At 48.8% G+C, this 27,495-nt stretch overlaps 1 protein-coding gene across 1 annotated transcript in view; it reads right to left on the reverse strand.

Annotated features, from left to right (window-relative positions):
- Qsox2 (quiescin sulfhydryl oxidase 2) overlaps positions 1 to 25,705 on the reverse strand; it is a 29,740-nt gene extending 4,035 nt beyond the window's left edge. Inside the window, exons 1-10 of the mRNA XM_050155174.1 lie at positions 25,371 to 25,705; positions 15,642 to 15,742; positions 13,689 to 13,737; positions 12,325 to 12,430; positions 12,025 to 12,115; positions 9,013 to 9,158; positions 7,594 to 7,728; positions 7,311 to 7,440; positions 4,721 to 4,843; positions 3,889 to 4,039 (exon numbers count right to left, since the gene is read on the reverse strand). Coding sequence (XP_050011131.1) covers positions 3,889 to 4,039; positions 4,721 to 4,843; positions 7,311 to 7,440; positions 7,594 to 7,728; positions 9,013 to 9,158; positions 12,025 to 12,115; positions 12,325 to 12,430; positions 13,689 to 13,737; positions 15,642 to 15,742; positions 25,371 to 25,671 — 1,333 coding nt within the window. The 5' untranslated portion in view covers positions 25,672 to 25,705. The remainder of the gene's footprint in view (positions 1 to 3,888; positions 4,040 to 4,720; positions 4,844 to 7,310; positions 7,441 to 7,593; positions 7,729 to 9,012; positions 9,159 to 12,024; positions 12,116 to 12,324; positions 12,431 to 13,688; positions 13,738 to 15,641; positions 15,743 to 25,370) is intronic.
- Between the last annotated feature and the right edge of the window lie 1,790 nt (positions 25,706 to 27,495).

Genomic DNA, 27,495 nt, shown 5'->3' on the forward strand with positions numbered 1-27,495 from the left:
TAAGCCTTAAAAGGGATATTCTAACATTCCTCTGCCATGCCTCTGGTTGTCTCTGCCCTTGACCTCATGACCAAAGAGCAGCCTAACTCCAAAGAGTATGTTTCCCTTAGGATCTGCCGAGCTGACAGCTGTCAGCACTTTCCTGCTTTGTAACCCCTCCAAGAGTTGCTTGTGGAGATGAGGCTGTCACTCTGAGCCCAGGGCCATCCTGCTTCAGAATCCACAGAACCAGGCCCAAGAGCAAATATGGCTAAGTACAATCTTCCTTCATCAGATGGGCAGCAACAGTTACCAGGTGGCCAGCTGCCAGGGCTCCCTTTTGGAGGACGAACAGGGAAACAGGCTGGCAAAAGCTGCACTCTTTCCACAGTATTGAGCCTCTCCAAATGGTGAGTTTTATTCTTTTGTTTGTTTTGATTTTTTGGAAACAGCATCTTGCTATGCCACCCAGGCTGGCCTAGGACTTGCAAAAGAGCTCAGGCTGGCCTTGAATTCAAGGCTATCCCCCTGCTTCAGTCTCCTGAGTATTGGAATTAGAGGATTATAAAACCACCACATCTAACTGGTAGAGTTTTTTGTTTGTTTTGTTTTTTTTGAGACAAGATTTCTCTAAGTAGTCCTGGCTGTTTTGGAACTTGCTCTGTAGCAGGCTGGCCTCAAACTCAGAGATCCTCCTGTCTCTGTCTCCCAAATGCTGGGATTAAAGGTGTGCAACACCACCACCCGGCTGCTGGTGGCTTTAAAATACAACCATCTAGCATCTAGGGCCATAGTTCAAAGCGACACAGGGGTTTCTAGACATAGATAGAAGCAGCAGATATGAAGGGTATACAGCATTTTCAGAAAGCAATTCATCCTAAAGGCAGAAACAAGCAGCCTGAGCCAAGCAACCCAACTGTATAAGGCTGGGCTGCATCCCAATGCAGATGAGCATAGAACTAACAGACCAGTATCACAGACAGGAAGGACAGTGACTGAACAGAAAATGCATTTCCCACTACGGAGGGAGGCTTTCCATCTACAGCAGCCTGCATGGATGTCTGCTTCTCAATAGGCGCTGACCCAGGTGTCTGTCAACAAGAAGCTCTTGGACAACGGGGAGTTACACTAGAACCTTTGTATCTGGGATGTACAAATCAGCATACCACTGTTCGTGCTGGCTCTGAATATGCCCATGGGTAGCTGGGCAATGCACGGTGTGAGAGCCATTACTGCTCTTGTTTCCTCTCCCCACAGATCTCCAAACATCTGCCTCACATCACAATAATCCCCCCTCTTCCCACCAAACCACTGCTCACTCCAGTCCTAATCTTTAAAGTGGACAAGAACCATAAACCACTACCTGGGGGAGGGTTAGACCATGTAGTCAGCACTTTAGTAGACGGGTTTAAATCAGCAGCGAGAAAAGAAAACATCGAAGACTTAATCCTGCTCCTCAACTGACCCAATTCCATTGGCAGGAGACTACTCTCCTCAGGGCTGCGTCAGGCTGTGTCAAGAGGAGGAGAGAGTGCTGCAGATGCCTGCCTGAATGTGGTCTGTCATGCAGACATCAAGCGTGTGTCTAAGGGCCTGTGTCTCTGGCTGTCTCAAAATGTCTTGAAGCATCCTTCCTTGAGCAAACATCAGCAGTGCTCTGAGGAGCTAGCATAGCAGGAGCACGACGGGTCAGCACTCACTTCCTTTTTCCACAGAACTTTCTCCAAATAGACAAGAGATCTCTGGAGTCAGCCCGTTTTAGTAGTCCTGAAGCATTAAATTACATAGTGCCCTGGGTCTGACCTCAGTGTCTGGACTGCTTCTGGGGTTTCTCCCTAGTGTGTGTTCCTCTTTCTCCTGATTCCCATGGGAATGTGACTGAGACTAACCAATCCTCTCCTCTCCTGGACATACCCTTTTGCAAAGTGATTTAGATGCCTCTGTGATGAGGTAGGTCCACTTCCCTATCTCTGAGTTCAGTCTGTACAAACAGGATATGGCTCAATGACAACCTGCCAAGGACTTTAGGGTCCTTCCTGATCTTGGCACCACCTGCTAGAAAGCTGAGTGTAGGAGAGAGGGCAGCTTGTTCATCCTGGCCACCCAGAACCAAAATAATCACACAGTAACTGTATCAATGAATTACTGCTTGGCCCATTAGTTCTGGCCTCTTATTGGCTAACTATCACATCTTGATTTAACCCGTTTCTATTAATCTGTATATCACCATGAGTTCGTGGCCTACTAGGAAAGATTCGGCATGTCTGTCTCTGGCGGCTCCATGGCATCTCTCTCCTGACTCTGCTTTCTTCCTCCCAGAATTCAGTTCTGTCTTCTCCGCCTACCTAAGTTCCACCCTATCAACTAGGCCAAGGCAGTTTCTTTATTCATTAACCAATAAAAGCAACACACAAACAGAAGGAACTCCTACACCAGCTGAGGGTGGCCTTCAGGAGTGAGTTAATCCCAGCCCCCTGCCCTGGATGGCCAACTACCACTAGACACCCACACAAACAAGCCCATGCCTAGAAATAGAAGACCCATTCAAACATGAGCAAGTAAAACGGTGGGTGTTTGACCACACCGCAGTTTTAAGAATTTTATGAAGCTATTAGAAGGCATATTGGAGCCAGAGCCCACTAAGGTTTAGTATCAGCATGAGTGACAGTGTGGACCGAAGAGACTAAAGCACCAGGGCTGAGAGGCAAACACTGCTCCACAGCTCCAGGGCTCGATCCACAGGGGATGTGAAGAGAGCAGATGTAATTCTCATCTTGCTCTGTTGTCACTGACAGCTAGCAGTCCTTATCCTCAGGTTTGTAGTTTTCAACTCCGTGTGGCAGGCAGCCTTTGGGACTGTCCCTGGTCCCTGCCTCTGAGACTCAAGCTCACAGGTTCTTGTTCCCTGGGGAGCAGAGTGGGCCCAGTGAGACCAAGATGACAGAAGTGCTGAGTGTCACTTCTGCTGGCTCCCTTCTACTAAGCCAGTTGCCAAGATTTGAGCGGACCTCAGAGGAGCAGCCAGCAGGCAGGCACTGAGAAAGCAGGGTAGGACCGCTATCCCAAGTTGAAATGGGTCTTATTATCCTGAAGCTAAGGATCCAGGTTAAGCCACAGTCAAATTTCCTGACCCACAAACTATAAGACTATGATAGTAGGAGTTTGTTTGTTTTTAAGATTTATTTATTTAATGTGCACTGGTATTTTGCCCATATATACTCTGGAACTGGAATTACAGACAGTTGTGAGCTGCCATGTGGGTGCTGGAAATTGAACCCAGGTCCTCTAGAAGAGCAGCCAGTGCTCTTAACTGCTGACTCATCTCTCCAGCCCCAAAGTAGGATGTTTTAAGCTGCTAAAATTGAGGCTAAATTGTTCTAGAACAAATGACAAATAATATACCGCACTAAGCAGGGTTCACTTGCCTAATTTTCCTGAGTAAAGTAAGGTGAGTTTACATACAAAGATTCCTGGCTGGTCTGTCTTCTTAGTGGCTTCCGTTTATTTATTTATTTATTTATTTATTTATTTATTTATTATGTATACAGCATTCTGTCTGCATGTATCTCTGCAGGCCAGAAGAGGACACCAGATCTCATTACAAATGGTTAAGAGCAGGCAGTGCTCTTAACCTCTGAGCCATCTCTCCAGCCCTGGTTTCTTTTTTATAAAGCTGTTGTAGCAAAAGGTATAGAACTCTCCCTACTGCCTTCCACACAGAGGCAGGTTGTGCTCATGGTGTCTAAATTCTGAGATGCTCACCTCCAGACTTGGCATGTTCTCTGCCCCGACATCTCATAGACAGCAAAGCAAAATCTTGAAGGTACTTATGGTAGCACATGCCATGCACTGGGACTAGACAGTGAGTAGAGAAGGCCACTTATGCTAGCTCGGTTAGGCAGATGTTACCTGTGCCAACCAGCGCTTCTGGATGGATGGAGGCCTGAACCGTCAAAGTGTGAAACAGTTTCCAGAGGGAGCATGGGTAGCCCCTCAACTCCAATCGGCTTCCTTGACATCCCACCCACTTTATGTGGCTGGTAAGAAAGATTCCAGAAATCTAAAGGGAAAACATCCACAAAGAATACAAGACAAGTGTTAAAATTAACACCAGTTGCAGGATGCCTTGGGCCTTGGTTAGGGAGATGATCATACAAGGGTATGTATTTATCAAAGCTTCTTGCTGCATGCCTACAATCTCAGCACTTAGAAGGCTAAGAGTGGAGAATCTCAAGTTTGAGGCCAGCCTGGACTACATGAGACACAATCTCAACAAACAAAAGAATCAAACAACAACACAGAAACCAAAAGCCCTGGGTGCTGCACTGCTTGAGGGCAGCACTCACAGTGTGTTCTTGGCGAGCTGCCCTAAAACTGAAGCCTTCAGAATAACCTACCAGTATTACTGAAGTAAGAAGTGGACATAAAGTCATCACAGAAACGGGAATAGCAAAAATCATGAGGCATCTCTACCGAGGGATGGGGGCTTCTTTACCTAGGGACATGAGGCTCTCCACACGGGCTTGTCTATACAGGGAGAGGGGCTATCTCCAAGCAGAGAGACGGGGCCTGTGCTGTGGAAACAAGCACTGACAACAAAGCCAGGGAGACCCCACAGGTGAATAGGTTTACTCTTCCTTTCTGTAGACTCTGGGTCCTAGGCCAGAGCAGGAGGAGGAGACTTGCGAGGTGAAGGAAAATGGCAGGATTTATAATAGCCATGGCCAGGGCTGGGACTTACCCGCATTTTGTTGTTGACTAGGTCTAGGATGGCATTGTACGGAATCTTGTCCAGGGGGAGGTTGGCCAGCCACTCCTGTAGTGTCTCCAAAAGCTTCTTGACTGGTGGTCGGCCGGGGAACAGCTAAGAGAAGAAGAACCCATCCTATAAGATGTTGAGAAAAACTGCCACTACCTCCCAAAGTTTGAAAGCAGTATGGCGAGCTATGACCTTGTGGCAAAGTCCACAAAGCAGGGTCAAAGCCCCACACCACACATGCCCTGCCTCAGACAGTTCCTTAAGGAAAAGGATTCAGCCTGAGGGCCAGCCGAGAATTGGGGGTTCTTCAAGAACTAGGGGGACAGCAGATGGCTATTTCACAATGCCAGACAGGGGGTATGGTATATTACCAAGCCATCAAGGGCTCAGTGGCCCTCCAGAAGGCACCACCTGCATACTTATCCTGTCTTTCTGCAATTCTTCAGTTCCAACAGTTTCTCTTCTTGTCTCTAACCAACTGCCCTACAGATGTGTGGGAACAGAGACCCACCACAGGCAGTGATGACATACAGGAGCCTGAAAGAGAGTAGCTAAGAGAAACCTGGTGGTTTTGTTCTCTTTGGATAGTATATTGTTCCCTTATTACATGTGCAAAGATAAAGGCTTCTTTGGCTATACTTTATACATTGTTTACAAAGTAACAAGATCAGTGAAGCAGCATTGAATTTGTTCTTAGATGTTAAGTAAATTTTACAACTGTAACTTTTTGTCATGATTTAAGGAACTGTCACCATCATACCACACATCTTCAAACACCAGAGCTGGCTGAAAGAAGGGCAGAAGGGCAATATGCAGAGAGGCATACCCATTGAGACAAGGTTAATTCCTGTAAGCCCACAACTATATGCCTGGGTGAGTCTTCTGGCTGCAAGTCACTCCAGGATAGCAGGTCTAGTGAAACACACAGTTTAGCTTTTTGTTTTGAAGACAGGGTTTTCTCTATGTAGCCCAGGCTGACGTGGAACTCAAAAGTAAACTATCCTTTTTAGTTTTTTATGTTTTTTTTTATTTTTTTATTTTTTGGTTTGTTTTTCAAGACAGGGTTTCTCTGCATAGCTTTGAAGTCTACCCTGGAACTCACTCTGTAGACCAGGCTGGCTGCAAACTCACAGAGATCCGCCTGCTTCAGCCTCCTGAGTACCAGGATTAAAGGTGTGCACCCCCACTGCCCGGCTGACTAGACTGTTCTTAAACTTGCATAGATCTGCTTGCCTCTGCCAACCGAGTGCTGGGATCATAGGTGTATGCCACCAAACCTAGCTGGACACACTTTTAAAGAACAAAGTCATCCAGTGCCATCTCAAATCCTGAGCAGCACAGTGGGCTAAATACCTAGCAGTATTCACCGAAATATCTGACCCATTATTCCTTGAAATAGAAACCCTACTTCCTTTGTTTTTCTGAATTACACTATAAATGTAAATGTTTACAATCTAACTAGCTAGACAAAAGCAGTCCTATCAGGGACTTTTTTTTTTGGTTTTTCGAGACAGGGTCTCTCTGTAGCTTTGGAGCCGGCCTATGGAACTTTTCATTTAGTGAAAGAAGGCCTATAAAACACCTTGCTTCATCTGTACACAGTACAAGGTAAGGTGGGTCTAATACTGCACTTGTGCCAATAGTGGTGGTGGAGGTATATGAAAGGCCAGAAAGCAGCAGGACCACAGCCAGACCAGACGGGGCTGTTACAACCAACAGGAGGACTCATGTTCATTCCCAAAGGGCAGGGCAATCCTCCTCTCCAGCTCTGGGCACTGAAGATGAACATTTGGCAGGGAACTAAGCCTGACACTTCTCACCCTCCTGCCAGCTACCAAAGCATTAGCCTGTACTACTCAACACTAAAGGTGGAGGTGGTCCCAGCCCATCTAGGAGGTCTTCTGAGAATGTCAAGCATGCTGCCCTGTCTTCTGGAGTTCTACCTGCTCCTTCCCACCCCGTACAACATGAGTCCTGTTCTTCAGGAGCCAGTCACCTGAAACTAGTAGCTCAGAATCTCTCTTCCAACCCCTTGGGAGCCCTCCTACCAGGGCTGAACAGCCACAGAGTACACACCTAGTGGCCTTCCTGCATTAGCTCTGTTAGGTGTCCCTTCATCTTCTCTTTAGTCCTGTTCAGCACCTATGCACAGAACAAAGTTCCTCACATGACTTCTGGGAGACTATGGCTATGCTGGCTGCTCTTCAACCTGACTCTGGCATGGCAGGACCTAGGCTGTGTTGTGTCATGACTTTCCCTTTCCCTAGACACCTGACTCTCCTAGAACCCCATTCTGAAGCTGCCTAGTAGCAGGTACCCACCTTTGCTGTCTGTACAATCCACCCATGCCTCATGTCTCACCTACTGTTTCCCTCAGCCTGCTGACTGCCCCAAGCTAAGTGGGAAAGTCGGCACTCAGTGTGCTCTGCTCCTCTTCTCAGCCTCTTTTCCCCTCCCTCACAGGCAAATACCAGTCAATACCAGGGGGTCTAGGCTAGCCAACCATAGACAGATGACCCAAGTCCATACTAAACGGGACCTCGTATTACCGGCTGAGCAGAACTAGCCGCACCTTGGCAACAACAGTCATGAAGTCCTTGAATGTCTTTAGCTGAGTTCCAGCCAGGGACTTGTGGGCAGCCAGCTCTACTCTCAGCAGGTAGTGAAGTCCTGACTCCAGGTCTGCGGAGTACAGCTTGGCCCTGAGAGGAACAGTGAGAAGTGAGGAAGGATACGTCCTGATTTCCTGCACAAGGCCTCTCTTGTTTCCACCACCATCCCCAGGTGGGAGGCAGATTAAGGGAGCGGCCCCAGAGGGTAGCCTCTCAGCTGCACCCAGTCCCACCCATACTTGCCTGTCAAATTCTTCCCAAAACATAACCTCTGAATTTTCTTCTTTGTTGGGCTTCTCAGGCAAGGAAAGTGACTTTTTCCTCACATCTGGCAAAGATTTTAGATAAGAGGAGAAAAATGATCGAAGAGGCTTTGCGCTGTGAAAGGAAGGAGGGGATGATTTTATGGCTGTCCTCTGAGACCTTGCAGTCTCTCCAGGCCATAGCTTGGAGGAGAGCTGTTCAAGCCTCACATGCTATTCACCCTGTGCATACATTGACAGAGGTGGTGAAGGACACTCACCTCAGCTGGGCCTCAGGAGCTACCCTCCCATCTGAGAAGACAGAACACCAAATCCAGAGAATCACTGATGTAGCTACAGTAAGTACCATAGCTCATCCACACTTTCTGGGACAGCAAAATGCTTGTAAAGCTGTTTGAGCATCTGCCAAAACGAGTTTCATCCCAGCTATGATTCCACTGTGCCTGAGGGGCCTTCATGACATGCTTGCTCAGCCAGCTGAACCATATCTGGAGGCCAGGCCTGGGATTGGCCAATCCCAAGCTCTCTGCCATTCAGGAGCCACCCAGAGCTCAGTGTCATTTCCACAAAGAATGCAGTCATGTTACCAAGGCTTTGTGTGAGAGGCTACACATGTGACACTCTTGGTGCTACATGTACATACATCTGTCTTCAGAACCCAACTGCAGTTACTGGGTAACTGTGAGGGCAGCCGAGCTGCTCAGGGCCCATCCCAAGTAGCTCCATGACCTTGGGTGCCCTGGGTTTCTAATTTTTTCTTTTCCTTTTTGAGAGAGGGTCTCATGTAGTCCCTATGTAGCCAAGGATGACCTTGAACTTCTCATCCTTCTGCCTACCTCCCAAATGCTGGGGTTACAGGTATTGCCACCATGCCTAGTTATGCAGTGATAAGATCAAATCTAGGCTTCCTGCATGCTAACCAAGTACTCTGCCACACAACCCTTCCTTCGCACAGCTAAAGAATTATGACGCGTAACTGAGACTTTGGGAAGGCTCTCCTGCAGCCTCAGAACTCTGGTTAACTTTCTCATCTATTTTGCTTTCTGAAGCTTTGTTCATGGTCACTTTATTGACTGGGTATCTAGTGCACACCCCCACCTTTCACTCTAAAAGGGGTTTGCTGGCTACAAAAGACACAACCCAAAGCCCAGACTAGCATAGAAGGACACCTGTTGCACTTGAGGTCTGTGCAGAAACCCACAGAAACAACCAGAGGCAATGACCACCCAGATCCTGGAGTCTGGAACATGGTCACAACAGGTCAGGAAAGGTGGCCTTGCATCTTGGCCACCTAATCTGTCATGTGGACTCTGGGCCTTTATTCAGTATGCCAATGAAGTATGAGTCTCCACAGACCTTACTGAATGATCATCTATTCATTATATAAACTGGCACTTACACATTAACCAGTCCATGAGACCCATTTGGGTAAATCAGGTAACAAGAAGGAACCGAAGAAATGCCAAGTGTCCCCAGAAACGCTTTGTCCCTATCCAGTGCTCGGCTCACCACGATGTTTTCATATGGAATCAAATCTAAGATCACCTGCGGAACAAGAAGTCATGTTACCTTCATGCTTTTCCTGGAAAACATCCCAGAGTATGTAGACCCACACTTCACAGGCCACCCCTCACCCAGCAGGTACTGAACTACTCAGAACAGACTGTCCACCTGGACACACAGCTAACAGCTGGGCGGTGTGACATGCGGTGCTGTACCGATTACACAAGGCTGAGGCACAGTACCAGTCAGTCTCATCCATCCCTCTGCAATCAAAAGCATCCTGCGCACCTTAACTGTTATTACATTTTAAGCAGCTCTTCAAGTCACACGCCCACTCTCATTTAGCAACTTTGCAAAATAATCAAAAATAACATTTGTTGTTTGTGTGTGTATGCATTCATGTATATGTATAAGTGCATGTGTGTATGTAGACACATGTGGAGGTCAGAGGACAGCCTAAGGTGTCATTACTCAAGTACCGTTCACTTTGTGTTTGAGACAGGGTCTCTCATTAGCCTGGAGATGTGCCTACCCTGGCTACTCAGCACTGGGATTACAGTATGCCTGCCGCTTGGGGATGGAACTCAAGTCCTAAGGCTTTCAAGGTAAGCACTTTATGGGCTGAATCATAAAGTTACCTAGACCCAAAGGTAACATCTGTTACCAGACTTTACCTTTCTGAACCAGTTTGTCTGCTATAGAATCTACATGAATTGAGTAAGTACTGCCACCACTCATCAGCTACAGCCCTGTTTTCCCAACACACTGGGTATTGTGTGCCCACATTTCTGGGCTAACTGGAAACTCAACATCACTCCAGCTCTGAGCCAGGAGGTTTGGGGTGGCTCCTACAGGTGACTTGTAACCTGTTGCTTAGGCTGAAGGAGCTGCAGTGGGTCTTAGTGACTGAGAGACCATAGCTATGGCATTTCAATGTCTAAAATGTGCTCACCACATGGCAAGTGGGTGGAGTCTGTCTCTACTGCTCTTAGATGTCAACAAAGTCAGTTCCTTCCAGGAATGAGGAAAGGATTACATGTGCAGTGGATCATAGTGGTGGTGATGACAGTGGTGGTGGCTGTCCTTTTGTTTGTTGCTGTTGTTACTGTTGTTTTTGAGATACTTTGTAGCCTTCACTGGCCTGGAACTCACATGTAGTCCAGGTTGATCTTAAACTCACAGAAATTTGCCACTGGGATTAAAGGTGCGTCACACCACACTGGTCACAATGGTTCTTCTTGATACTGATTTTTAGGACACCCTTGGTTACAGGTACTACCCAGAGAGCCAGGCCTTACTGATCCCAAAGGCACTGATGTGCTGGTACTTTGGGGGCAGGGTAACTGGCAAGAAAATGGGCCTTCAGCCATCTTCTCAGGGACGAAGTCCTGTTTTTGGTTTCTAAGTGTTTAAGTGTACATGTGTACAAAGGGCACAGGGGCACTGCCCGGAAGATCTGGCATGCAGTGGCTCTGGGCAGTAGGTAAAGGTGGTGAGGGAGAATTGTCTGTATTCTGTCTATCATGTTATAAATAAACGCCGATTGGCCAGGCAGGAAATATAGGCGGGAAAACTGGACAGGAAGTAGAAATGATGTAATGATAACAGGAGAATTCTGGGAAGGAGGAAGTTGATTCCTCCCACTCCTGCCCAGACCACCAAAGCAGCAGGATGTGATCTGCCCCACTGAAAAAAAGGTACTGAGCCACATGGCTAACATAGATCAGAAAAATGGGTTAATCAAGATATGAGAGTTAGCCAGTGAGAGGCTAGAGCTAATGGGCCAATCAGCTTATAATTTAAGGAGACCTATGTGTGATTGGGGCTAAACAATTGTGGGGACCTGGTGGGAGGACAGAAACCCAAACAAGCAGGCCCCCAGTTCATGTTACAGAAAGGAGCTGGGCATGAAGGAGTTCTGGGCTCCACTGCTTCTCAGTCCTTTGACCGAGAATCCTGCCAACAATTGATAAGATGTATCACCAAACGTGGAGGGAGGACAGTAAGGTCCTGGAGGGCAGCAGGCACATGAAGTTGCCACACTGTTGTCTGGAGCCTGCCTCACACCCTCCAAGGCCTCCTGAGGGTAGTACTATCTCCTCCTTCCTGAGCTACCCAGATAACCTGGAGAACTGCACTCAAGTGGCAGGAGGGAAGAGCCCAGGGGTCAGTGCTGAATTCCCATGTGGGCTGGGAGGCTTCCTTCTTGTCTTCAAGGGATCCTGGTATTACCAACTAGGTCTCTGGTACCTTGGTTTGATACTTAGCCAAAACCAAAGGTTTCTGAACTACCCACATGACACCAACATCTTACAGAGAAGCAAGGTCTTACAGACTCTTGATGTGGTAACACAGGAGATCTGTAACAGTGCACGGTAATGGCACTGATGGAAGACAAAGCTATGGCTGGACCCTCAAAGGCAAGCCCTGTCACTCCAGCATTTTTTGCTATATACGCCAGTGACTTGGGTCTCTATAACTAACAATAGCTCGAGGCTCACTGGTTGTTGCTATCAATGCACTAGCTACAGCCTACCCTCACCGCACTAACTACAGCATACCCCCACCACAATAACTACAGCCTACCCCGACAACACTAACTGCAGCCTACTCCCACCGCACTAGCTCCAGCCTACCCCCACCACAATAACTATAGCCTACCCCCACCACACTAGCTACAGCCTACCCCCACCACACTAGCTACAGCCTACCCCACCACACTAGCTACAGCCTACCCCCACCACACTAGCTACAGCATACCCCCACAACACTAACTATAGCCTACCCCCACCGCACTAACTACAGTCTACCCCCACAACACTAACTACAGCCTACCCCCACAACACTAACTACAGCCTACCCCCACCATGCCCCATGCTGCAGCCCCAGAACATACAAAACACAATACCTCTCGTCCAACATAAGAACCATTGCTTTCAAACACAACAGCGTGGTATTGGCCACTGTGGCTGTCCATGAGGGAAAGGATGTCACTGGGCCTGTCAGGAGAAAGCAAAACGTTCAGTGCTTTCCATAATATTCAGATGTCACAGCATGCACACACCCTGGTCACTTACACACAGATTTTAAAAACCATGCCCCAGTATGCACCATGCAACTTGGGAAGAGGTATGAACTTCCCACTTGCTGAGCTCTACCACCATGATGCTCTAGGCCCCATAGGCCATCTTTCAATGGAACTACTCACTGAATAGGGTCCAGGGGTGGGCATGCAGGAGGCCGAGTGCTCTCTGTATGGTTCTGCAGGAAATCAATCATTGTCTGCCTGACTGTCCGCAGCTCCCTGTCAGGTCCTACAAAAGCAAATCTAGGTCATGGTTGTGGCTGCGGGTATATGTACCTCAGCAGCCATCCCAAGCCCAGAGCCCAAGGACAGTGAAGGCAGCAGCACCATTCATGCAACCCTGTGTGTACAGCTGCTCACTGACAGGTTGTAGCGTGATCAGTAGTAGGTGCATACAATGGGAGATCACACAGTCCAGAGCAAGTGACAGGCAACAGGATACCTGGCAAAATGACAAATCTCATGCTCATGGTGGTAAGAGGTGGCCAGGCGCATCAACAACTTCATATACACTGCTAACACAGGCAAACACTACTCCTGATGCCAGAAATGGCAGGTGTCTCCCAGGGGACAAGCCTGTGAAGCAGTCACCTGGTCTTCACTAGGGCACTGCTTACCTGGCCAGGCTCACACACTAAAATATATGAGCTGAGCCCTGTACGTGTGTGTGTGTGTGTGTGTGTGTGTGTGTGTATGTATGCTCCACTAGACACTTTCTCAATAAAAGTTGTTACCACATGAAAGTGAGAAAAGGACTGTAAGTACCGGGATAGGGCTGGAACGTGCAGAGCCAGAATGGAGGATATACATGCGTGAAATAGCCAAAGGACAAGCTTAATAAAAATTGTAGTAAAAAATTTACTACTAAAAAAAAAAAAAATTTACTACTAGCTGGGCAGTGGTGGTGTATGCTTTTACTCTCAGAATTTGGGAGGCAGAGGCAGGAGGATCTCCGTGAGCTCGAGGCCAGCCTGGTCTATAAGAGCTAGTTCCTGAACAGCTAGGGCTGTTACACAGAGAAAGAGAAACCCTGTCTCAAAAATAAAATAAAATAAATAAGAAATAAAAAATTTACTACCACATTTCCCAAGAAGGGCAAAGCACAAAATGAAGAATTTTCTGTGGCTGGAGAGATGGCTTAGTGGATAAGAGCATGTACTGCTCTTCCAGAGGACTGAATTCAGTTCCTAAAACCCATAACAGATGGTTCACAGCCTCCTATAATTCCAGTTTCAGGGGGTCTGACCTCCAAGGACAGATAGGTGTGCACACACAAACCACACATATAATTAAAAAAATGTTTTTAAAACTTATTACCACACAAATTATTAAAACTCTGAGCTTTTAATAGAAAGTCAGGCAGTACTGGTGCAAATATGTTGACTGCAGAGAGGAGGCCCATGGGCTCCATCTGCTGGGACCATATTCAGTTTACCGGGTTGATGGAGTCAGTCTATGGGATGAGAATAGAATACTGCATATCTTACCTTTAAAATTTTCTCCAGTTGTAAACTCCTTTGTAAATGCTTTAAAATACTAAAGGAGAAACACATACAAAAATAAGAAACAGCTTGGGGGAATTGTGCATATACTTAAACAAGATGACTCAAACAGGAGCTCTGGTCAAGCCCCTCCTAACGTTACACTGACTGCACAAGACATGTTCTATGCTTCCATGGACACCAATGTTCCTGTGGATGCGTGAACCACTGTACTAAGAACCAACTGGCTTTCACTATGTCATTCTAGTCCAACAGGATCCGAAGCAAGACAACTCACTAGGGCGGGATCCTTACAAAGGTGGTATCCCTTGAAGAGCAATTTGAGGGCACAGGTTCTAGGGAAGAGGAGCTATCCAGAGCCTCTGAGAAGAGGAGAGCTTCCGACCAGGGCTGCCCCATCAGAAGCACATCACGACAGCAGAGGCTAGGTAGGATTCCCAACAAAGGCCACAGGAGAAACAGTGCAGAGATGCAGAGGAATCCTATAACAGTGGAGGGACGCAGACGCACTCAAGAGGAAAGTGACAGATATCTAACAGTTCCTCAAGAATAAAAAACACAGACGCACTTGTCACCAGGAAAACAGGGAGCACAGGCACTTTGTCCTGCACCATGGGCAGATGCATCATGTTGTGGGAAGGGCTGGCCCCATGGAGTCTTCTGGCCTTCTTCCCAGACCCAGCCAGGGAAACTTGTGTGTATGAAGGCGGTAGGGGCCCTCACTGGTCCATATAATAAAATCCAAGAAATACCTCAACACTCAGCAGAGAGGGCCATCACATTCAATGAGACATTACTGCACAGCCAAACCCAATGAGCCACAGCAGTGCCCAGCACCATGGGCAAATCTTGGCAAAGTCATGTGAAGTATAAGAAAGGCCCAGACATTTCCAACAGCACTGTTTAATAGAGGGTATGAAGTTAGTGTCAAGTAAGAAAGAGATACATGTGACATTATCAGCCCAAGGCTAGAAAGCAAGAGAACAAGCAGCAAGGGCCTGTGAGGTCTCTGGGGCTGGTACCACAGAGCATTACACTGGGAAGCCAGGTATAGCATAGGAAGTCATAGGGAAGCAAAGCCCAGTCAATGAATGGGTGGGGAAACACAGGGGACACCACTGGGCTGGGTCCTGCCTCTGAAAGTGCAAAGTACTAGCAGGACTGAAGTGCAGAGATGGAGTCAAAGGTTTTTTAGAAATTATCTCTGCGTTGGGTAGTGGTGGCTCACACCTTTAATCCTAGCACTCAAGAGGCAGAGGCAGGTGGTCTCTGAGTTCAAGGCCAGCCTAGTCTACAAAGTGAGTTTCAGGACAGTCAGGGATACACAGAGAAACCTTCTGTCTCCAAAATAAAGAAAAAAGAAAAGGAGGAGGAAGAAAAAAAGAAGGAGGAAGAGGAGGAGGAAGAGGAGAAGGAGGAGGAGGAATGAGGGGGGGCTATGTGGTTTTGGAGATGCCCATGAATTTGAGATGTTCAAAAGCAAGCATGTGGCCACACAGTCATGCACACACTAAGCAGACAGACCTTCGGCAGGTTCTCAGGTAGTAACTCTGCCCTCTAGTGGAAGAAATATGTACAAATTTGGTGGCAGGCCCAACTGCAGCCCAGGCAGCAAGGTGCTGAGGAAGCCACTTTCAACACTGATGGTGCCTTCTGCCAGTAACAGGACCAAGCAGCGTGATATCACACAAAGATAGGCACCCAACAGGCTTCTGTGTGTGATCAGGGGCTTCATAAAGCACCTGGCTCTTGATCAGAGCCTTCTGCGACTCAAGATGAGGAATAAAGGGGCAGTGTGCTGGGCAGTGTGAATGCAAATTCGCACAAAGTTTTTAATGATAACCTAGGAGTTACTGGTACAGGAATTCTGCCCCAAAAGCCCCTTGTAAAAAAAAAAAAAGCAGGACTGGAGCAGAGTCAAGGTTGCTGGGGGCTCACCCTGAAAGTGGGGTAGAAGTGGATGTCATATGTGCGGCATACGTCTTGGTTCTTTTCTTCTGCACAGTCCAGAGCAGCGACACGGATGGCAGCACTCCAGTCTACAAGGCAAGAAATGGGACCTTGAGCACCACGTCATCCCATCCTAGGCAGCATCTGCATGAGCACCAGTCGCCGCAGTGAAACCACCTGTGTACCTCCTCCCTTTAAGTGTTTGTGAGCCTGTGCTGAGCTGGGAAAACAGAATAACATTTTAACCAAAACAAGAGGTGTCTTCCACCACTGTTCACTGAGAAAACTGATTTTCGTTGAATTTTCAAATCACTCAGCAGCTTGCTATACACCATTTCCTATTAAAAGACACCTGATGGGTGGAAGTGTAGGAACCTGGAAGCATTGTCTGAAAGATGGTAATGGAACACTACAAGAGATACCAAGTATAGCATGCATGGTGATTAAATGCCCTACATGTGCCTTGTCTTGGTGTCAGTAATTACCAGCTCTTGTGAATGTTTTATCCCAATCCATCATAAATCTTCCTGTCTTTTTCAGTTCAACACACCACCATGGCCATAGCAAATGACGCATGCTCCTAATGCCATTAGGCACCTAGTTGAACATCTCCTCCCATCCTGCCCACATTCGACACTTTCCCTAGAGCTCCTTAAAAGAGGCATAGGTAGAGATTTTTATCAGGTTCTTTTGCTGGGATTAGTCTTAATAAGCAAAATGTAAGTCGAAATGTAAGTCAGGTGCGCCTTTAATCCCAGCACGCCAGAGACAGAGGCAGGTGGATCTCTGAGTTTGAGGTTAGCCTAATCTACAGAGCAAGTTCCAGGACAGCTAGGAATTTAAAAAAAAAAAAAAAGCAAAGTCTGCTTCTGCAGGAGCATGGGCGGGGGGGGGGGGGGCTTGGCACTTCCATCATTTTTAGAATAAATACACATTAAATCAGGGCTGTAGCCTCTTTTCTCAGCTCTCACCCAGGGGAGGGACATACAGAGATAAGTGCCTAGCTCTCTGCCTTGCCCTCTGGTCACTAGCATCAGGTGTACCTTTAGGTGACTGCTGGGGGTCCTTCTAAGAGCCGTGCATTAATATCTCCAGGGTATTAAGTCACATCATCATGCATACTTCCCAGCATCTGGTCCTGCAGGGGTCCTGTCTAGGCCCAAGCCCAAGAAGTGCTGAGCTTGCTTGGTGGCCTGTGCATGGTCAGCAGCACAGCACAGTTCACAGATACACAGTGCTGGCCGGGGGAACAAGCATGAGAGACAGTCAGAAGAGCCACCTGGGTGACCTTGTATAAGCTGCCTGGAAGTTGCTTGATTTCTGGGCAGGAGCTCATACAGTTCATACAGGCGATCAGCATGTTCTGTGTTGCTAGTGTTATTCTGTCACATGAAACCATTCCTCTGAGAACAAGTAATGTTCAAAAGCCTCAGAGGCTGCATATGGGGATTAACTTGAGCTGAAGGGACAGTGTCAGAGGACACTTACACCAGGTGCCAGAGGTCAATGACTGTCTTCTTTGTGAGCCACCCCAGTGTCCTTCCTACATACCACCCTGACTTGTATTACACACCCTTTCTTTATCTTATTAAGAATAAGAAAGAAGAATAGGTCATCACAGATACTAACCAAATAAATACTGTTGGCTATGGAAAGCCAGCTCTGCCACAAGGCCACTTTAAAAACGTAGAAGAGAACTCCAGTATTTCTGAATCACAAGCTTAGCTTCCTTGGAGTCTCAAATGGCACAGAACTGAGGAAGAACAGTTAATACTCCCATCCAATTAGGGGCAGATGGCACAGAAGGCACTCTGAGGCTCAAGGTGCTTTGAGGGCAGATTCACGCCCTGCATTTGGCACAGCAGCTCACTCCCACCACCCTGATTTGACTCACAGACCCAACCAATTCACTCTGCACACTGAGTGTTCCCACCCACACTTTCCTTCAGTGTTCTAGAAAAGCACCTTCTGCCTGGAAAGAGTGTAACAGTGAAAAATCTCCACGAGTAAAATGCAGGAACCAGTCTCCCAGCCAGATGAAATACCAAACCCACCCCGAACTGGGATGGATGCACCTAGCATTGCATGGTGGGGTCTGGTCCTGTTTTCATTTTTCAGATTTTTCTTAAGCATGCATACTCAGGAGAACTAAGTGTAGGTGCTGGGGGCTCAGGGGCAGAGGACATCCCTAGGCTGATCCTGGCACTGCAGCAGCTGCTTGCTGGTACTGGGTATTAGCTTTGTGTTTCTCAGATTCTGCCTTCCAGAATCTGAAGCAGAAGGCCACTCCAACACAAGGCACAGGAAAAGACAGTTTCCCAGTGCTGCAGGGGACAGTGCTCAGCAAGACAAACTACAGAGCCAGCTTTGCAGTTTGTCTGTTTGTTTTGTTTGCTTTTGTCTGAGATAGGCTCTGGCTAGGTAGCCCAGGTTGGGCTTGAACTTGAAATGCTCCTGCCTCAGCCTCCTGAGTGCTGAGATCATAGAATGGCTGGTTAATATGGGCCAGCGCTAGAGACCGAACACAGGAGCCCTCCTGATATGGCTCGGCATCTAGAAGACTGAAGGCACTGAGAGCCTAGTCCATTAGGAATGCAGAGCAGCGTTCGCTGACAACTGCACCCTGGCTCTCCATCAGAGCAAGGCCTCATCGCTAATTCACAGATTTCACCACCACAGTCGGCTCTGTCCCCAAACACACGAGCAACCTCCTTGCCTTGCAGCATAACCAGCACAGAACACTGCTGTGGGTTTTTGATCCACACTGTCTCAACCCGGCCCTACTCTGTACTGAGGACACTGAATTCTAAGTACCCACATGATAAGGAAGAAAGAGGGAACTCCAGAACCAATTCTGACAAGGATACCAGGACAGAGACAAGGAAGGAGGGCATGTGGGGAAGCTGATGCTTCTGAGTGCTAATCTACTACCTGGGCTCTGGGAAGCAGCAAGGCACAGTGAGCCATACTATCAAGATGGAGGGAGACTCTTAGCTCAGCTGTGCTCCTGAGAACAAGTTTGTATAGCCTTGTGCAAACAGTTGTAGGAGCTGACGCAGGACCTCACAGAACTCTGTGGCTTCAAACCACAGTCTTTACAGGTCCCCACGGTCACACAACACTCTGTCAGATCTCTCGTCCTGGGTTTGAACCCCACTTGCTCCCTTGGCTGGGTCCTCTTCCTGTCTCCCTCCAGGTCCCTGAGGGGATACCACTAAAGCATCCACGACACTCAGGTGCATGAAGGTGAAGGTGAGGACCACGAGCAGAGCAGCAGTCATCAGCCGGTGAGCGCCACAGACTATCCCAAGGCCATGGAAGCAAGGCTGAGACCTCTCTAGGGCCAGAGAAAGGTCTTCTTACCAAGCATCTGTAGAACACTTACTAATGACAATGCCCTCTGACCTCAGAGATTCAGAAGAACAAATTCTACCACACAGTGCATGTGCATCACAGACAAGGGCCGGGAACAAGTCCTTCCCATGTTGCTGGGGCAACGGGACTGACGCACCACAACGTCCACTTCTGGCCTGGCCCGCTCTGAGCCCTGCCTCTGTGGTGACTGCAGCTGGCTGTCCAAGCATTTCTCCTGAAATGCCCTGTCTTCCTCCTCAGTTCCAACTGTCACGCATAGTTACAATGAAGACACCACTGGCTCTCTCTTGTTCAGCCTCACAACAATCATTTCAATCATATGGGATCGGCTGCCTGGCCCCACATGGGGCAACTGTTGGCTTGAAATGAGAAAGCCCTGGGTGGCCCACACTGTCTCAGCAGTCTGGTGACTCATCAGCATGGTAAAAAGCCATCGCTGCAGCACTAAGGAGCAAATGAGCGTGGAGCTTATCTCCTTCAGACAGGATCAGTAACAAGGTCATCTGCCAGTGATGGAAATCTTTGCCATGAGTCCACCCTGGAGCACCAAAGCATAATTTCCAAAGAATAAAAACAGACTCTCAACTAGGTGTGCTGGTGCATGCTGTAATCCCAGCATTTGGGAGGCAGAGGCAGGCAGATCTCTGAGTCTGAGGCCAATCTGGTCTACAGACTGAGTTCCAGAATAGCTAGGGCTAAAAGAGAAACCCTGTCTCAAAAAAACCAAGAGAGAGAAAAAAGAGAGAGATAAAGAGCAGATTCTCATTGAGGGAACCCATGTCACCATGCTAACAATGTCCTTTAGTAGATCACTGAAGGTGTGGGCAGAGGAACACTGGAGGATCAATCTACAAGACTACTAGGGACAGTGCGTGGCTAGGACAAAGCTGTTTCAGTGCTGACCTACCCCATCAGCATCTTACTGACTGGGTATGGAGTTCACATAAGTAGCCAGGGCTAGTGATCAATGAACAGCAGCCACACAGACACCCTGAAGTCCTAGTATGAGATGGGAAGGATCCGAGGCCCACAGTGGCTGAGGATGAAAGCAGCCAGAAGGCGGAAGCTGACCAGGCGGGGAGCATGACCATACCCTGGGCTCAGATGTGATGGGTCATTAAGTCTCCTTGTAAGAATCACTCCTTACTCTTGCCTCAGGGTAAGCACTGGCCCAAATCTATCTATACAGTTGGTTGGGTATATTGGTACACACCACACCTGGAATCCCAGCATCAAAAAGCAGAAGCAAGAGGATGGCAACTTTGAAGACCTTGCCTCAAACAAATCATCCCTCCCTCTGCGATTAAAAAGTGCAAGGGACCGTCACGAATGTGCCTTGCCTCTGCTCTGTCTACAGGGAACATCACAGGCCTGAAAGGGCTGCAAAGCCCCTGAGCTGACCTTAGAAGGTATAACTTTCTTCTGTTTCCCCACCACCAACCAGACCCTTGGCTGTGGGGGTCAATGACCCTACTGGCCTCTATCAATAAGGGTACGAAGAGTTACTTTGCCTTTCCTAGGGTTCCAGTTTTTTTCTTTTACCCAGACCTTCTCAGCAGTCTGCTCTGCAGTATAAAACCATGGTTTGTTTTTGGTTTCTTGTCATTTAGGAGAAGGATGGGCAGTTGACCAGGTTACCACCCTTTTAATGTCCTCTGGACCTGGGGTCCTGCCTGGGCTCTCTGTCCTTGCTGTGGCCAGTCAAAGGGACAACTCCTCAGAGGGCACCAGCCTTCCCCAACTGCCAACCCAGCTTCTTTAGCACGGACAGGTTAGTCCTACAATTACTTTCTCGGTACTGCATGTCCCTCTAGGAACAGGGCCCTGCCTGCACTCCCTTCAGTCTAGCGGTGCTGGGTGAAGAGTGTGAGAGTTAGCTCAGAGCCAGCACTGCCAACTGCTAATGCTGTAAGTCCAGCTCTGTGCTTATGCGAGCACCACCTGCCCAGCTGCTTCTCCAGATCCTGGTGAGCCGATAAGGCACCTGCAGAGCCACACTTGGGTAAAGTGCCCCTTAACGGAGGGCATCCAGAGAAAAGGGCCTGTGTGCTGGTATCTCATGAGGGAAAACCCAGCTGGGCTTGTGCACCCTGCGGAAGCTGCAACAGACGGCAGTGACAGTTAGAAACAGTGAAGCCTGAAGCCTGAGGCTGGCAGATGGACAGTATTCACAGCAAACAAAAGACACAGCACCTACTTCACCAAAAATGGGATTCAGAACCCTGAAAAGGCTGGCTATGGGGTGTGTGCCTCATTCAGCAGTGCCTGCCTTGCCTAGCCAGGACACCATACTAAAAGAAACCGAATGCAAATTGCTTGTTTGCACCAGCCAGGCTGTCCCTGTCCCCTCCATTCTGTGGGAACGGGGCCCCCACTGGAGGGCAGAGGTTGTGAGAGGGAAGGATAACTAAATTACAAGTGATTTCTGGCTTGTACTCAGCTTAGCTATTTTAGTACTACAGGCTTAGAAATATCTTTGAAATAATTATGATACACAGTAGACCAAGTTATTTCAAATTTATTTGACAAGTAATTCTACTGCTGAATGAACAGATTTAACTTTCCCCATCACTTGCCATGTCTCAATGGAAAAGCAGAGGAAATCTTGATTTGTGACCAAATATCATTGGTTCTAGAAAATGATTACAAGTGAATTAGCTCCCAGGTTCAAATACAAGGCAGGACTGTTTTAGCTCTCTTATGGCTTCTTCACCCTCACAAAATGCTGAACAGCCAAGTCTCCAAGCCCACATTCCAGACTTCCTAGAACCTTCTCTCTGATACTTGCTACCCACCAGTACCCAGGACCAGCGTGGGAACGAGGGCATCACTCTTCCCCAGCCTCACTGGGAGTGGCTGGATCTCAAGGTTCTGCATTCTCAGCACTTGGTTTATTTAGTCTTGGTAAGCTGGAAAACGATGTGGCCCTAAGCATTCAAGGGTGTACGGGGATGAGGGCAACAAGCCCTGCTGGTGAGATGGTAAAGCACACATTGGAGAGACAAGGCAGGAATTGCTGTGATGACTGGGTCCGGTCCACGGCCCGGGACCTGACATGCAGTGGGGACAGCCCTCTGAGTGGATGGCCAGCCTTGTTAAGTAAAACCCACTTGGTTATTTGAAAACACACAAGCAGCTGAGGCCCCTGACATGCTAACTGCAGCTGCCTTGGAGAGGCACATTCTCTGGCCAGCTGGCAACTGGCCCTGGCTAATGGTAAAGTGACCAGATGGCCGTGACATACACCAAAGAGTGGTTGCCCTTTGTAGTTTCCAGGATTCTGGGCCCTGCCAGTCCTGCCACACCCCTCAGCAATTACTGTCGCCAGTGTCCCTCTCTACTTGTTCTCAGTAAATGGGTAACAGGCACCCCATAAATACTAAGCAGTCATCTTCAAGAGCCTGTGTTCTAAGCAAGCAGAAGACACCTGACACCATGGGAATGAGGAACCTCGGGAAAGCACAAAGGCTCAGCTACTGCTGGCAACAGTGACAGAGCACTACTCAGTCCTCTACCTGTGGGTGGCACACTCTGTGCCCAACTATCTGCCCAACACCTCCCACTCTCAATTCCCAATGTCCTCTTTAGAGACACAGAAGTGTGCCAATGGGGTTCTGGAATCACCTGTGCCTGGACTTAGACCCTGGCCTGTCACCTAGGTACCATCACCTGCAATATAGAGACTGACCAACAGTTCTAGACTCATCCTAGATGCTGTGATGATGACCTGCCAGGTCTCCTGTTCCCCTTCAAGACCTTCACCAAGAATTTTAGGGCCAACACAGATCTGCTCTGCTCTCCAAGGTGTACTGAAGGGGAGAGAAGAGCTCAGAGGGACACAGGCTCATTCTTCAGGCACATTCCTGTTCTCCTAGGCATCTACACAAATCCTTCAGTGGCCAGGAGAGAAAGCACAGGTGCCAACTGCCAATCCAGACTGAAACAAACACAACAGCCTGGGATAAATGGTTTCAACAGAGCAGGTTTTGTTCTGGGAAATACTTAAGATGGGATAGGCCTAAGCCAGGGCCACATAAGTACTAGAACAGCCTTTGGGCCCAATGAACAGACCTTTTGTTAACCTATTTCTCACAAGGAAACCCACTATTTCCCCCTAAAAGTCAACGAAGAAACACCTGCGTAAGTTTCTGAGGAAGGGAAAGGCATCCTGAACCAAAGACACATAGCTGGGGAAGCCCTCCCTCTACAGACCTCCCAGCTGCTTACTCCAATTGGATAAGCTGAGGGGCAGGAAAGCAGGCGTAGGCCACCATCTATCTAGTTCCAATCCCCACCATGGCAGCAAAGCCAATCCAACCAGAGTCTGGGGTAGGGGCTGCGGGGTAAGGGGACGACGGACCATTGGGTGCTATTTCAAGGGGACAGGAAGAGATACCTGGGGAGAACCCAAAGCAAGGCCCATAGACTGTGTGGCTAAGCATCCTCCCTGCTGCTGGATGACCCAGGCAGGGAGCCCTGGTAGGAACATACCAAGTGGCGGCTGGGGCAGAGGGTCTAGTGCTTCTCATACTCTGCACAGAATCCCACAAGACAAGGTACAGAAGAGGAACTGAACTCAGTATCCCAGGAGGACATGGCAGACATCACAAGGGACACTGTCTCTTCTGCAGGTATCTAGCAGTTACGTAGGATCCCTTACAACAGGTGACCTGACATCTTTGGAGCTTGTGCTGACAGGATATTGGGACCCACCCAGCAGCCTAGGCTGAGCCCGATAACAAGGGTGTCTACTAAACCCCCAGGTGACTTGCTTCACACTCGAACATACTCTGAGGGCCCTGCTTCCCTCCTTAGGTTCTCACCTGTTCCTGCCAGTCAGCTCTTTCCCCAGACCTAAAGTCAGTCTCAGGCTCTTCTTGGCAGCCAGCCACTCTTTCAAGGCAACTCTACTTCATTGAGTCAACCACAGCACTAACCGTGGGTGTTTATGTGACACTTTCGGAACGGTCTTCCTTTCAAGTTCCAGGGGCATCTTAACCCCTTCTGCTGCTGGTCTGGTTACAGAAGAGCCCGCTTATAACATCTGGTGTGGCTTATGACATCTACAAGCCCTTTACTAGATTGAAAGTCAGAACCGAAATAAACAAAAGAGCTGCCAACAAGTCTTGCCAGGGTCACCCGCATGCCCACTGACAAGTATCAAGAACAGGAAAGTCCTCTCTACTACTCAGTGGTTTTGAAAAAAAAAAAAAAAAAGTGAAAAACAAAACCCCAATATAAACTCTGTCTTTTCAGTCACTGGTCTCAGTTTCGGCTAGTGCTTGCCAGGGACTTAAGAAAACTTGAAATGGTTTGGAGGTTAAAAACACATTCTGTACTTGCAGGGACTGGGAATTGATTCCCAGCACCTACATCTTACAGCTTAGGAGGATCCACACCTCCGGCTTCCATGAAAAACTGCACACATCTACACCCACATAATTCAAAACAAAATAAATTTTAGGAAGAAAGAAAAAGAAAACCTTCAGACCCAAGAGAACAATTCCATTAGATTCTACATAAAATAAAAGCCTAGCATTCAAGAAGCAGGAAGTCAGTGGATTCTAGGCCAGCCTAGATTACACCATGAAACTCTTAAAAAAATAAATAAATAAAGTGCCCCAACAGGGAGGAAAGATAAGGTAAACATCTTAAAACAGTCATTTGCAATTGTGTACTTGGGAAAGGCTCTTTGCAGATCTGTTGAAGAAAAACACAGTAGTGTTCAACAGCAGACCTAAAGGCAAAGGTACAGGAAGAAGAGCAACAATTTGTTGTCTTGCCCTGAGAGATCTGTAATTAGAGGTTAGTTCAACAGTAGTAAGCGGCGGGAGCCAAACCTCAGCCATTGCTCGAAAAGCTACTGCACAGTCACTTAAATCCCACTTTCGGGAGCTGCTGGAAGAGGTCTGAGGTCTGCAAACGTAACTCAGCACTAAGAAAGGCAGGATTTCTCAAAAGCTATGGTTAGTGAACGAGAAGCCCAGCAAGAAGACGCTTTGCAAACTTTCTGCTTCTGCAGAGCAGTCCCCAGAGTGTCTGGGTTTCTAAGTTTCTCGGCCCGAAGCCCACCATATGGCCGGTTACCTAGCAAACCAGGTTGGGGTTTGACAGGAACGGGGACCCTTCCAGAGTGGAGAAGGTGGCAGGCTCTGAAATGCAATTGCTGGGGACGGGGAAGGTCAAGGCTGGCCAGGGAGGGGCCAACATAAGAGGCTGGGGACAGGATGAAGTCGGCGTTCTGAGAGCTGGCGACCTCAGGCAAAGCCATCGGCCCCCGCGGAGGCTGAGACCCGCACAGCTGTTGCGCGGGAGGGACGTCGGCCGGCGCGGGACCCTCACCTCGCACGTCTGCCGCCAGCGCCCGCCAGGTGGGCGCGTAGCCGATGCAGTGGCCACACCACGACGAATGGAACTGCACGAGCCACGCGGCCGAGCTGTTGCCCGTGGCCGAGCGCACGCTGCCGCTGTCCAGCAACCACACGGCGTCCACGCCCACGCGGTACAGCCGCGCCGCGCCGCCCTCCCGGGGCCCCACCGCCGCTACCGCCGCCAGCAGCAGGAGCAGCCGCGCGGCCCGGAAAGAGGGCGGCCGCCGCGCTTCAGCTTCGGGACGGCGCGCCACAGCCCAGGCCGCCGCCATGTTGGGAGTGCCGCCGGCGCGCCGACCTTTCACCCTGGCAACCGCCATCACGTGCTTGCGCGCGCCGGCCCCGCCCCGGGCATTGGCCCCGCCCCCAATCAGCTAGTCCTCTCAAGGACCACCCCTCGTCCTTTTCACCCCGCCCCCGTGATCTGGCCCCACCCCGAGCCCTGATCTCTTTTTGCCCCGCCCCCGTCCGGTGGCCCCGCCCCAGAATGTAGGCCCCGCCTCGCTCCCTAGGCCTGCTCCGCCCCCGTATTTCTGGCCCCGCCCCTGCCTTGGGTCACTGTTGGTCCCGCCCCGATCTTAGTTCGCTCCCAACCACAGGTACTTCTCACCCAAGGGACTGTGAGGTCTAGGGAGCCAAATTTAGCAGGGGGACGTAGCCCATGCCAAGATGAATATGAAGTTGTGTAAATACCACGCCAGAAGTTTCAGCCTGAAATGCATTTTTAATTAGGCATAAATAAGACTCGGAAACTAGTCTCTATGTATCTGAAATTCATGCGTAACATGAATCCTGGATTTTATAAGCCAACTGTGATTTTAGCTGTCAATTTCAAACGTCCACGATGATCACCTTGACCCCTTTATAACCCAGAGGATATGGTAGAGTCACAGGGCAAAATCAGATGGCCTTCTGCTAGATTGTAGAAGGGAGACATAAACCTGACTCTTTTTTTTTTTTTTTATAGACAGGTTTCTATGGCTGGCATGGAACTGGATATATAGCTGACTCCTTGTCCTCCTGCCTCCCTAGCCCTGGCCTTACGGATGTGTACCACCATGCCTGGCTTCCACAGCTACTTAGTCTATTTCCCTGTGCTAACATTCTGCACTGTGCCAAACACTGGAGAGAATATATAGTCCAAGCCAAGCCCCAGTGCCCAGGGTCGTATAGATCAAGAGAGCGAGTGGGGGCTGTTGTGTATATGTGAGCATGCAGGCATCTCTTTGTACAAAGTTCCTGAGGTGGAGGCTGCTGAGCCCTTGTGAGGCAGAGGGAGTGAGGGGGGGGAATTGGGGGGGGAGAATTGCTTGAGGCAAAGGGAGAGAGACGCTTGCCAGGAGACAAATACAGAGAAGCCATTTGGTGTTTAATGGCCCCCAAAGGATGAGTAAGCAGACCACTGTGGAAACTGTCTCGGGGAAGTAGGCTTGAGAGGACTGGCTGCTTAAGCCTGGGTTGGTGTGTGGGAATGATCTGGACAAGGCCTGTCTGAGGCAGAAGAGCTTCAGGAAGAGCTTCCAACTCTACCAGAAGGCACAAAAGTCTAAGGCAGGATAGGATAGGGAAACGCATCCCGGATATGAGGAAGTGACTCTGGCTGAAGTCTGTCTCAACTGATAAGAATTCCAATATGCAATTAACCTTCTTGCTGACACACAGACATTTTCAAATAAGGATGTTAAAGTAGCAACAAGCCACGTTTGGACTTCTCAGTCTAAACCTGCAGGTTTCTAGGACTCTCACTAGGAACCCCATTTACAAGAAAAGCTGTGTCTCAAACCCCTTGAGGCCCAAGGTTTTGTTTTTAACAGATTGTAATCCCATCCAATGCGCCACCAGAACCACCCTATAATCTCACTTGTTGAAAAGGGGAAAAGGGAGAAGGGGAAAATTCCTTAGGAACCTGCTGAGCAAGAAGTTCTGGCAGCTTCCGAAATCCTATACATGGCATTGCTAAACCACTTGGCTATGACTGTCTTTGAGAAGCCAACACCCTGGCTGAGGTGTGCCCTGCTCTTTCTCTGAGCAACTCTCTATTAACCGCTTCGGCAAAATTTTGTTGCTTTCTTCCGACTCCGCTACCATCTGGCTAA

Source organism: Alexandromys fortis, unplaced genomic scaffold, assembly GCF_014885135.2.
Source record: "Alexandromys fortis isolate MF-2015 unplaced genomic scaffold, M_Fortis_MF-2015_v1.1 scaffold_72, whole genome shotgun sequence".
Lineage (NCBI taxonomy): Eukaryota > Metazoa > Chordata > Mammalia > Rodentia > Cricetidae > Alexandromys > Alexandromys fortis.